Source organism: Saimiri boliviensis, chromosome 10, assembly GCF_048565385.1.
Source record: "Saimiri boliviensis isolate mSaiBol1 chromosome 10, mSaiBol1.pri, whole genome shotgun sequence".
NCBI classification, from domain to species: domain Eukaryota; kingdom Metazoa; phylum Chordata; class Mammalia; order Primates; family Cebidae; genus Saimiri; species Saimiri boliviensis.
The window spans coordinates 51,539,860-51,552,921 of record NC_133458.1 but is presented as its reverse complement, the minus strand read 5'-3'; the positions used below and the strand labels follow the sequence as shown (position 1 = coordinate 51,552,921).

Here is a 13,062-nt window from a genome sequence, read left to right as displayed (position 1 = left end):
AGACCATCCTGGTCAACATGGTGAAACCCCGTCTCTACTAAAAAATACAGAAAAAAAAATGGCTGGGCATGGTGGCACGTGCCTGTAATCCCAGCTACTCAGGAGGCTGAGGCAGGAGAATTGCCTGAACCCAGGAGGCAGAGGTTGCGGTGAGCTGAGATCACGCCCACGCCTGACTCATCTTTTGTATTTTTAATAGAGACCCTCATGGGTTTCACCATGTTGCCCAGGCTGGTCTTGAACTACTAGGCTATCAGGATCCAACATTATCACGTGGCTTGAGCCACGTGTTACAGTTGTTATACTTATTGATGTTTAATTTTATTCCATTTCTGGTCAGTAGGAACCTCTTCAAGCTGGTTAGCAAGCCCTTTAAATAGTACTCTAGTGGTAGTTGATGGCAAAGAAATTATCTGGTATTACAAGATGTCTTAGGCTTACCCTACACTTCTGTGCTCCAAATTCATAGTTGGCTTTCAAAGGCCAGAATTGGAAAGCTTGTTATAACTGTATTGATCACTGTTCCTAGTCTTTTTAGTAGACAAATCTAGGAAGTACGTTGTATCTGTTTCTTTAAGATAAAATGCGTGAGTTTATACTGATAATTGCAATTGGAATTTAGTAATACAAGTTTTTATGTAGTTGTTTCATGTTATTTCCTTTTATCCTAGTTGTCAACAATACAGAGAATAATGCAATTAGAGTATCACATAATTGATTAACTGTTTAATCATACACAAAGAATACAGTAGTTACCTGTTGACAGATGAAATCTATACATGTCTACACATTTCAAGTCCTACCACCAACACTAGCATCAACAATATGATTGTGTAAAACAGGTTAGAACTTCTCCTTCCATAGGGCATAGTATACAAGAGTTTCATAGTCAATATTGACTTTTAAGTCTTTTGAAAATAATTGCGTGTTTGTAATACCAACCGGATACACGTTTACATTGTTTAGGTTATTAATGTTATTGAATTTTTTAAAAATTAAATGTTCTGAGTTGTAGATTCACATGTAGTTGTGAAATATTGTAGAATGAGTCTGTATATCTTTTACCTAGTTTGCCCCAGTGGTAACATTTTATATAACTATTAATACAATATCACAACTAAGTTATTGACATTAACATAGTCACTTTATCATTTCTATCACTGACAGGAGTCATGCTGCCCTTTTAGTCACACCTACCTCCTACCCCTGAACTTTAACTGTTATTCTATAATCCATTTCTATAATTTTGTCATTTCAAGACTGTTACATAAATGAAGTCATAGAGTATGTGACCCAGTATATGACCTTTTGGGATTGACTTTTTTTAATCCAACATAATTCCCTAGAGAGCCCTCCGATTTGTTGGATGTGTTACGATTTTGTTTTTTATTGCTGATAGTATTTCATGGTATATGTATACCATAGTTTGTTTAACCTGCTCACCCATTGAAGGCCACTTGGGTCGTTTCTACTTTTTTAGCTATGACAAATGAAGTTTATGTGAACATTTGTTTACAGGTTTTTGTGTGAACCAAAGTCCTCCCCCAGCTGCCCTGGTTAAATGCCCAGGAAGAACAGCAGCTTGGTTATATGGTAGTTGCATGTTTAGATATATAAGATATTGTCAGACTGTTTTTCAGAATGGCTATTCCATTTTATATTTCTACCAGAAATGTAGCAGTAATCAATAGTTTTTTTTTTTTAGAATTGTTGGTTGGGCCTGGTGGCTCACACCTATAATTCCCAGCATTTTGGGAGGCCGAGGCAGGTGGATCACTTAAGGTCAGGAGTTTAAGACCAGCCTGGGCAACATGGCAAGACACCATTGCTACCAAAATAAATAAATAAAAAATACAAAAATTAGCCAGGCATGGTGGCAGGCACTTGTAATCCCAGTTACTCAGGAGGCTGAGGCACAAGAATTACTTGAATCTGGGAGGCTGAGGTTGCAGTGAGCTGAGATCGTGCCATTGCACTCCAGCCTATGCAACAGAGTGAAACTCTGTCTCAAAAAAAAGGCAAAAATTAGCTGGGTATGATGGTATGTGTCTGTGGACCCAGCTATTTGGGAGAGTGAGGCAGGAGGATTGCTTGAGCCCAGAAAGTTGAAGCTGCAATGAGTCATGATTGTGCCACTGAACTCCAGCTTGGGCAACAGAGGGAGACTCTGTCTCAAAAAAAAAAAAAAAAGAAGAAGAATTGTTTTTTATATTTTATTTTCCTTTATAATTATATACTTTATAATTGTAAAAGAAGTACTCTATCATTCTAAAGTCAATATAGAAAAGCAAGTGAGACTTGAAGTCAAATATATAAAGCAAAGTATTCTATCATTCTAAAGTCAAATATGTAAAGCACATAGACAAATATGTAAAGCAAGTTAAGTCTAACTCATCCCTTCTTGCTTATTACATGTAGGTATGCACCTATATATTTGTCTTTTCCTCCTTATTTAGATAAGCGGTAGCATATTATAGAGTCTTCACCACATTTCTTTTTTCTTAAAAATAATATGCTGAAGATCACAGTAGTACATAAACATTGACTGATACAGCTTCAATATACTTTATCTTTTTTTTTTTTTTTTTTTTGAGACGGAGTTTCGCTCTTATTACCCAGGCCGGAGTGCAATGGCGCGATCTCGGCTCACCACAACCTCCGCCTCCTGGGCTCAGGCAATTCTCCTGCCTCAGCCTCCTAAGTAGCTGGGATTACAGGCATGCGCCACCACGCCCAGCTAGTTTTTTTTTGTATTTTTAGTAGAGACGGGGTTTCACCATGTTGACCAGGATGGTCTCCATCTCTCGACCTCGTGATCCACCCGCCTCGGCCTCCCAAAGTGCTGGGATTACAGGCTTGAGCCACCGCGCCCGGCAATATACTTTATCTTTTATGTACTCTAGTTTATTTAACAAGTTGCCTTTGTGTGGACATTCGAGTTGTTTCAGGTCTTTTGTTATTATAAATAGAAGTGAGATTGTTCAGTAAAACGATAAACATATATATAAAATTTTGTTAGATTGTCAAATTCCCTTCCAGTAGGAGCTGTGCAGGTTTGAATTCCAAACAGTAATGCATAAGCATGCCTGCTTTCCCAAGCCTCACAACAGATTATTTGGCAGACTTGCATTTTTGCCAGTTTAATTAGGTGAGAAATGGTAATCTCAGCATAGTTACACTGTGCATTTCTCTTACTTTGAGTGAGGTGTTTCTCTGTGGTTTTGTTTCACTTTATGATAATTATTAGCCTTTTGCCAGATAGTTTTTGATGGGGTAAATATCTGATGATGAAGTCAGTAAAATTTGGTTAAAAGCTTGCCATTAGAAGGGCAGTTAGTTGAGAGAGGTCTGTTTATTATTCTGCGATAGCTGGGATAATAATCCATGATGCTAGAATAGTTACATTTCCTGGTCAACATTAAGGCAAGTATGAAGACATTCTGATAATCTAGAGCTCTTATTTTCCCACCTGAGAATAATTTACTGTCTGACCTCTAAACTACATAAAATGAAAAAGTTGGCGGGGGGGTGGGGGGGAGTAAAAGAATTACTGTAGATGATGTAGTTCATGGATAGAGGTAGGGAGAGAGAGTCATGAAATATTTCACTTGTTACATGCTCCCAGCACTTTGAGAGGCTAAGGAGGGTAGATACCTGAGGTCAGAAGTTTGAGGCCAGCCTGACCAACATGGAGAAATCCTGTCTCTACTAAAAATATAAAATTAGCTGGGAGTGATGGTGCATGCCTGTAATCCCAGCTGCTCAGGAGGCTGAGGCAGGAGAACCACTTGAACCCGGGAGGTGGAGGTTGCAGAGAGCCAAGATCATGCCGTTGCACTCTAGCCTAGGCAATAAGAGCAAAACTCTGTCTCAAAAAAAAAAAAGTTCAGTGTTTATTTCAAAAGTGAAAATAATTAAAGGCAATGGTAATAATGGAATAGATTCTAACTATGTCATACATTTACTTTAAGAAATTCAATTTGTGATTTTAATTACATTGTTAACTGTATGATTTTTTGTTTCAGACTTTTTGCTTTATTCTATTTGGAAAAAAATACTAGTTTCATAGGTAAAACATTATTTTCTTGGCCATTTACTGTGGCTCACACCTGTAATCCCAGCACTTTGGGAGGTGAAGGTGGGAGGATCACTTGATCCAGGAGTTTAAGACCAGTCTGGGCAACCCATCTGTACAAAAAATTACAGAATTAGCTGAGCATGATGGTTCAGTCCTGTACTCTCAGCTACTCAGTAGGCTGAGGCGAGAGGATCCCTTCAACCTGGAAGGTTGAGGCTGTAAGAAACTCTGTGATTACATAATTGCACTCCAGCTTGGGTGAGACCCTGTCTGAAAAAAAATGGAGTCACCTAACTGGCATCTACCGCTGTTATTATTAGATTCTTTATAAACTGTATTGCAAGGGATACTGTATATATTTTATACTGTTGGTTTTTCACTGAGAACATTAAATTATAAAGTTTATCACATTTAAGACATCTTCATATTCAAATGTATATATATTTGATAATCATGCTGATTTTTTAATGTAGGAATTTGGATAAAGAGAGGGCAGTGCTACTACAACGCCGGAAAAGGGAAAATATGTCAGGTAGGTAAAAAAGACCTATACTAAATTAAAATTCATGTGATTGAGAGAATAAATGGTCTGCGTATTTTCAGTTAAATATAAATACCTTGTTGATGAATGTTGATTGTATATATAGTGTGCAGTCTCTGGTATAGATTTTAAGTATTTCTTTTCACATAGAATAAACATGTACTTATTCGGGGAAATAAAATGGAAACAAGAGGAAAATAAATAATTTAAATCAGCCATAATTTTTTTACACATAGCTAACCTGTTGGTTTAAAAAAGTAAAATATGTTTGTTCTTCAGAAAGATAGTGATCCATTAGTTTATTGTGTGTAATAGTACATCTTTCAGTTTTAGGAACAGAATTTTCTAACTTCTGTGTAACATATGCCACAGTTTTTATTTTAGCTTAATCGTGTTTGTTTGTTTATTTTTGAGATGGAGTCCCGCTCTGTTGCCCAGGCTGGAGTGCAGTGTCGAGATCTGAGCTCACTGCAACCTCTGCCTTCTGGGTTCAAGCGATTCTCCTGTCGCAGCCTCCGGAGTAGCTGGGACTACAGACATGTGCTACTATGCTCAGCTAATTTTTGTATTTTTAGTAGAGACGAGGTTTCGCTATGTTAGTCAGGCTGGTCTCGAACTCCTGACCTTGTGATCCACCTGCCTCTGCCTCCCAAAGTGCTGGGATTACAGGCGTGAGCCACCTCACTTGGCGCTTAATCATGTTGATGCCAGCACACCTGGTTTTGAATAATCATAATTTATTCAACTATTCCTCTTTGATGGAGATTTGGATTGTTTTCACTATTTCTGCTTTGTTTTATTTTTATTATTAAAAACAGTATCCTCAGCAAGACTCTTGCATAAGTTTTTTTGTACTTTTGCTGTTTTATCTTTGGCTAGATCTCTAATAATGGGATGGCTGGGTCAGAGGGTGTGTACATACATAATTTTGCTAGATATGGCTGAATTGCCCTTTGTAGGGAATTTCAAATTTCCACTGGTAGTATATGAGAGTGCCTGTTTCCCACAGGCACACCACTAGAGTGTGTTATGACTTTTGGATCCTTTCTAGTTTAATGTGTGAGAAATCATATTTTTGATTTGTATTTAAATATGTAAGTGAGATGAGTGAACAAGTTAAAAAAAGTGCTTATTTAGAAAAATGGAGATGACAATACTTTGTCATATGATTATTTCATTATTTAAAATAGAAGTATTAAGTGTGCAATAATTTTTATTTTGTCTTTGAAGATGGTGATACCAGTGCAACTGAGAGTGGTGATGAGGTTCCTATGGAATTATATACTGCATTTCAGCATACTCCAACATCAATTACTTTAACTGCTTCTAGAGTTTCCAAAGTTAATGATAAAAGAAGGAAAAAAAGTGGAGAGAAAGAACAACACATTTCAAAATGTAAAAAGGTATGTTTTTGCTTGTTTTTAGGTGAGTGGATAGGATAGTGGATGGGGAGCTGAATTTTATAGGAGAGGCAGGAGAGTGAGAATAATTGATGGTAGCTAAAAAGGTGGCAGGATCTAGCAAAAGTTTTTTAAACAATTAAACTTACTGGAAAATTTTAATGTGTTTTGAAGATTGAAGTAGAGAAGAAACTTTGCAAACTGCTTTGAAATCATTTAATGAGATTGTCAGTGAAATGCAGAAGCGAAAATAAAATAGAAAGCCTTCATGGTTTTCTGTACTACCAGGATTGTATTCCTTTCACTTGTCTAACATAGTCCACTTAGCTTTTCTACCCCGTGTTTTACATAATAGTTCGTTGCCTCCTTTTTTTGTTAAACCTTGCTCTCTCTGTCTCTTTTTTTTTTTTTTTTTTTGAGATGGAATTTCACTCTTGTTACCCAGGCTGGAGTGCAATGGCGCGATCTCGGCTCATCACAACTTCTGCCTCCTGGGTTCAGGCAATTCTCCTGCCTCAGCCTCCTGAGTAGCTGGGATTATAGGCACGCGCCACCATGTCCAGCTGATTTTTTGGTATTTTTAGTAGAGACGAGGTTTCACCGTGTTGACCAGGATGGTCTCGATCTCTTGACCTCGTGATCCACCCGCCTCGGCCTCCCAAATTGCTGGGATTACAGGCTTGAGCCACCGCGCCCAGCCAACCTTGCTGTCTTCTAACATACTGTCTACACACAAATTTATTTGGATCTGTATTGCTAGCTGTAGATTTAGATTTCTTAGTCACTCTGAATGGAGTTTACACTTTTTAGGGGGTTGAGGGGGATAGGAATTAAGTCTCAAATACATCCTCAGGATCTGGCAGATTAGTGGGCTCTCACTATTTATTGAATAAATACATCTCTCTTTACCACAGTGCTTGTTATTTAAGCCCTATATGGGCTCAAATATTACTTCCTAGTTGCTTAGAGAATTAAAGTAATAACATTATTTTACTTCCACCCAAAACAAATCTTATCAACAAAATTATATTTCTAATACCTTCCCAATTTCTATCAGAAATATTTTTCTACTATTGTAATATTGGACATAGAGAATATTTAGAAATTTTTGTCTTTACATCATATGCAGATTTTCATATTCTATATAGGCTGTCTGTGTGTTTTTTTTTTTAAAGACAGGATCTTGCTATGTTGTCCAGGCTGGAGTGCAGTGGCTGTTCACAGAATATCATGCTATACTGTGGCCTCAAACTCCTGGGCTCCAGTGTTCCTCCTGCCTCAGTCTCCTGAGTAGCAGGGACTATAGGTGCCTGCCACCACTCCCAACCACATTCTGTTTTTAGTAGAATAGTATTCTAGTAGATGCCTTTATTAAACATTCTCCTAGTGTCCCCACATTCTATTTTTATTAGAATAGTATTCTAATAAATGCCTTTATTAAACATTCTCCTAGTGTCAGCTTTATTGGTTACCAGATTTTTTGTTATGACACTTGAGTTAAAAGTTTCAGTGAACCAGTTGATTCTTTAATTATGTTCAGTTGTTTAAAAAAATAACTAGAATTCCATGTTTATTTTAGGCATTTCGTGAAGGATCTAGGAAGTCATCAAGAGTTAAGGTAAATACATTAATATTAAAGTGTTGCTATCAACTGTCATTTACTCTGGAGCAAAGTGCTTGCTTGTCCATTTACCTAATGCTCTCTTTATTGTGTGCCATGTCATTGCTCATTATTAGGTGTGGGACCTTAGTTCTAATTGGAGTTATATACTACTCTTGTAGTTAACATTGTTAAAATATTAGTCATCAAAAGGGGGAGGTATATAAGCAATTTCAAATTTTCTAATTTTGGGCAATTTGAATTTTTTACTGCAATCCATGTCTCTGATACCACTTAGTATTACTATACTGTACTTAGGAATGCAGAATGACATTTGGAACTTGAAAATTTGCTTTTTTGCATAGTTGGGATTCTAAAGAGTTAGTCAAGTCAGTTGTCTTACCACAGAAATTCACCACAGAAAACCATGTAAATACAAACCAGTCAGAATAATTGATGATAGCTAAAAATTACCTTGAATTAATTAATATACATCCTCAATTTTTTAGATGCTAAAATTGCTGAGAGAAGCAATTTCTGTCTGACCCCAAAACGTAAGTTTGTCTTGGGTCACAGAGGTCAGCTGTATGCTGTTACTATAGCCTTCTGACTTAGGTAGAAAAGGGTAACAAATTTCTAAAATTGTCATATTACATAGGATGTGGGGAGCATGTTACAGTGTATCTTTTGTCTCTGTGGTATAAGACGTAATTGTTATTCCACATTTCTGGGGAAAAAAAAATCCATTAAACAGCAGTTTCTAGTTTACATTATGTTCTTTTTTGTAGCTTGCCTGTGTGTGTGTGTGTGTGTGTGTGTGTGTGTGTGTTAAGTCCAGATATTAATACTCAGTTTATGATTTTAGGGTTCAGCTCCAGAGATTGATCCTTCATCTGATGGTTCAAATTTTGGATGGGAGACGAAAATCAAAGCATGGATGGATCGATATGAAGAAGCAAATAACAACCAGTACAGTGAGGGTGTTCAGAGGGAGGCGCAAAGAATAGCTCTGAGATTAGGCAGTGGAAATGACAAAAAAGACATGAATAAATCAGATTTGAATACCAACAATTTGCTCTTCAAACCTCCTGTAGAGGTAAATATGTCATTTGTCCAAAAATTGGAAAACGGTTTTATACTGTGTATTTTTAGTTAAACTGAAAGCAAGTAAGTTTCTTTAATCTCTACATTTACTTTGATTTTAGAGCCATATACAAAAGAATAAGAAAATTCTTAAATCTGCAAAAGATTTGCCTCCTGATGCACTTATCATTGAATACAGAGGGAAGTTTATGCTGAGAGAACAATTTGAAGCAAATGGATATTTCTTTAAAAGGTATATTATTTTATTTTCCCATGTTCATTTTCTATAGGTAAATATTGAATTTTTGGCTATTTTATCTAGATGTGAGTCTGTGTATTTTTTTCCTACATGCTCATTTCTGTATTTAAAGCTGTAGTGTGGTTGAACAGTGACTGATGGAAATTTTTGAACTGTGATAAACTAAAACAACATAAAAAATGCAGATATGTTCCTCAGTCTCTTGCTCATATCTGTCTTGGAAAAATCCTAAAACAATCTGCTTCAGAGGTTAACCAACAACAACATAGGTTAGATATATAAGAATGTCAGTCAGGAACTCTGATTGAGATTACAAGGAACCCTTTCCATCTCAATCTGGGACTCATACTAATTCCTTGTAATGTAAAAGCCAGAACCTGAGAAAGCCCATGGTGACCATAGGGGAAACCCCTATCTCTTCATTAGACAGTGTTAGACTGGGTCCTAGATTATTGCCACCACTTTCAACACCCACTTTGTTGGTATTAGAACAACAGTCCTCTTTGTTTTGGGATTCATGTGCAGAATTAATATGATCCTCTAATAGGCATTGCTTTCCTGTAGTCTTGAAGTATGTTCATATCTCTGGGAGAACATTCTTTGTCTGTGTCCTACAATTATCAGAAACATTTGTTGTTTATAACTTGAGTTTTTACTTAAGATATGAAAGATGCGGGCCGGGCGCGGTGGCTCAAGCCTGTAATCCCAGCACTTTGGGAGGCCGAGGCGGGTGGATCGCGAGGTCGAGAGAATGAGACCATCCTGGTGAACATGGTGAAACCCCGTCTCTACCAAAAATACAAAAAATTAGCTGGGCATGGTGGCACGTGCCTGTAATCCCAGCTACTCAGGAGGCTGAGGCAGGAGAATTGCTTGAACCCAGGAGGCGGAGGTTGCAGTGAGCCGAGATCGCGCCATTGCACTCCAGCCTGGGTAACAAGAGTGAAATTCAGTCTCAAAAAAAAAAAAAGAGATGAAAGATGCACAGCAATTTCTCCCTATTATACATTAGATTTGATCTGAAACAGGGGTATAAGACAGATTTAAAAAGGTGTAAGACTTTTAAATGCACCAGGAAATAGGAGCCCTAAAGATATCACATGAATCCTGTAAATGTAATAGTCACTCTTTTTTTATTTTAATAAATTTGAATTTCTACCTTTGGTTAATTGCCTTTGATTTAAGTGAGATTATGGGGCAGGTACAAATCTCATTAGCATAAACTAGCATAAGATAAGAGTGAATTCTGGAGTCAGACTGCCTATATTCAAATCTTGGCTTCACAATATCTGTTAGAAGTTTCTCAGACTCTGTATTCTTAAGTTTCTTCATCATGTTGCCTCTGAAGAGTAACAGGAGATTATTATACTAAAATGTTGTCCTTTGTTTGTTTTTGAGAGAGAGTCTCGCTCTATCACCCAGGTTGGAGTGCAGTGGCATGATCATGGCTCACTGCAACCTTGACCTCCTGGGCTCAGGTGATCCTCCCACCTCAGCCTCCCAAGTAGCTGGGACTACAGGTGCATGCTACCATGCCTGCTTTTTTTTGTAAAGATGGAGTATCGCCATGTTGCCCAGTCTGGTCTTGATCTCCTGGGCTCAAGCAATCCACCTGCCTTGGCCTCCCAAAGTGCTAGAATTACAGATGTGAGCCAGCGCGCCTGGCCTAAAATGTTAATAGTTTATAATGTTTCTTTCTTTGTAGACCATACCCTTTTGTATTATTCTACTCTAAATTTCATGGGCTAGAAATGTGTGTTGATGCAAGGACTTTTGGGAATGAGGCTCGATTCATCAGGCGGTCTTGTATACCCAATGCAGAGGTAAGCTTGTAGAAATCTTTTGGGGCAATGTCGGGGCTGGGAGTTTGAGAAATCTGAGCAGCAAGCACAAAACTCTGTTAACCTAAAACACATTTCAACTGTTGGTGGATTTTATACTGCCCAGCATCTTGTTTGTGTGTGAAAATTTAGGTGATACTGGCTATATTAGCTATGAAGTCTTTTTTTGTTTTTGTTTTTGAGACAGAGTTTCACTCTTGTTGCCCATGCTGGAGTGCAATGGCACAATCTCCGCTCACTGCAACCTCTGCTTACTGGGCTCAAGCGATTCTCCTGCCTCAGCCTCCTGAGTAGCTGGGATTACAGTTGAGCACCACCGTGCCCGGCTATTTTTTGTATTTTTAGTAGAGATGGGGTTTCACCATGTTGACCAGGCTGTTCTTGAACTCCTAACCTCAGGTGATCCGCCTTCCTGAGCCTCCCAAAGTGCTGGTGTTACAGGCGTGAGCCACTGCACCCGGCCACTACGAAGTCTTAAAAATCACTTTGCACGTTGAAGAAATTATGATGTTCCTTATAAGAGGAAATGTTGGACTTTTTTTTTTTTTTTTTGGAGGCAGGATCTCACTTTGTCTCCCAGACTGGAGTGCAGTGTCATGATCACAGCTCACTGAAGCCTCCATGACCTCTCATGCTCAAGTGATCCTCCTGTCTCAGCTTTCTGAGCAGCTGGGACTACAGGTGTGTGCCACCACACCCGGCTGATTTTTTAAATTTTTGTAGAGATAGAGTCTCATTTTGCTGCCCAGGCTGGACTCAAAAACTCCTGGGCCAGGTGATCCTTCTGCCTCGGCCTCCCAAAGTGTTGGGATTACAGGTGTGAGCCTGCCCAGACTTTTAAAATCATCATCATTATTATTATTTTTGAGGCAGGGTTTTGCCCAGGCTGGAGTGCAGAGGTGTGATCATGGCTCATTGGAGCCTTAACCTCCTGGGCCCTCAGGAGGTGTAGCAATCTCACTTTAGACTCCTGAGTAGCTGGGACCACAGACGTGTGCCGCCATGCCCAGCTAATGATTTTCTGAATTTTTTGTAGAATTGGGGTCTCCCTCTCCCTGTGTTTCCCAGGCTGGTCTGGAGCTTCCTGTGTTCAAGCCATCTTTCTGCCTTGGCCTTCCTAAGTGCTAGGATTACAGGCATGAGTCACCATACCCAGCCTGATACCAGACAACTTTCTTTTTATCTTGGAAGCTCTTATTTATGGGTCAATACATGCTGTGGTTTAAGTTAGATGACAAAGTTGAGATCTAAGTAGAATTAATATGTTCTACTGTAAAATTTTTAATAAAGCTATATTTTAGTGTAGAGTGTAAAATCATGTTGGTTTTGTTTTTTACATGTCAAAATGATGATTGTTAGGTTTTTTTTTTTGAGACGGAGTTTCACTCTTGTTACCCAGGCTGGAGTGCAGTGGCGTGAACTTGGCTCACCATAACCTCTGCTTCCTGGGTTCAGGCAATTCTCCTGCCTCGGCCTCCTGAGTAGCTGGGATTACAGGCACGCGCCACCATGCCCAGCTAATTTTTTGTATTTTTAGTAGCGACGGGGTTTCACCATGTTGACCAGGATGGTCTCGATCTCTTGACCTCATGATCCACCCGCCTCGGCCTCCCAAAGTGCTAGGATTACAGGCTTGAGCCACCATGCCCCGCGATTGTTAGTTTTATAATTAAATAATATTGCAGCCAACAGTGTAGGGTTTTTGTGTTTTTTTTTTTTTTTTTCTCTTTTTTTTAAAGACAGGATGTTGCCACGTTGCCCTAGGTTGGCCTTGAACTCCTGGGGTAAAATGTTAGTTCTGCTTCAGCCTCCAGAGTAACTGGGATTACAGGCATGTGCTGCTGCACCCAGCTAAGAGTATAGATTTTGGAACTAGACTTAAATTTATTTCTTCCCTGTGACTTACTAGCTTTGTAACCTCAGTTTTATCTGTAAAAAGGTGATATGAGGAGTGAAGGAGTACATGTAAAGTATCTAGAATAGTGTCTTGTTATAGAAAAGTAGTGTTTGCTCTGCCATTACTACATTCATCAACTCTAAGAAGGCCAGGTATGGTGGCTCACGCCTGTAGTCCCAGCACTTTGGGAAGCTGAGGCGGGTGGATCATCTGAGGTCAGGAGTTCAAGACCAGCCTGACCAACATGGTGAAACCCTGTCTCTAAAGATGCAAAAATTAGCTACACCTGGTGGATGTGCCTGTAGTTCCAGCTACTTAGGAGGCTGAGACAGGAGAATCACTTGAACCTGGGAAGCAGAGGTT

The 13,062-nt window shown here is 38.8% G+C and overlaps 1 protein-coding gene across 9 annotated transcripts in view; it reads left to right on the top strand.

Annotated features, from left to right (window-relative positions):
- Nucleotides 1-13,062, top strand: part of KMT2E (lysine methyltransferase 2E (inactive)) — a 101,944-nt gene that overhangs the window by 57,809 nt on the left and 31,073 nt on the right. For all 9 annotated transcript variants that reach the window (XM_074379263.1, XM_074379260.1, XM_074379265.1 and 6 more), the window contains 6 exons: nucleotides 4,552-4,610; nucleotides 5,850-6,022; nucleotides 7,599-7,637; nucleotides 8,485-8,715; nucleotides 8,825-8,955; nucleotides 10,667-10,784. In XM_074379263.1, coding sequence (XP_074235364.1) covers nucleotides 4,552-4,610; nucleotides 5,850-6,022; nucleotides 7,599-7,637; nucleotides 8,485-8,715; nucleotides 8,825-8,955; nucleotides 10,667-10,784 — 751 coding nt within the window. The remainder of the gene's footprint in view (nucleotides 1-4,551; nucleotides 4,611-5,849; nucleotides 6,023-7,598; nucleotides 7,638-8,484; nucleotides 8,716-8,824; nucleotides 8,956-10,666; nucleotides 10,785-13,062) is intronic.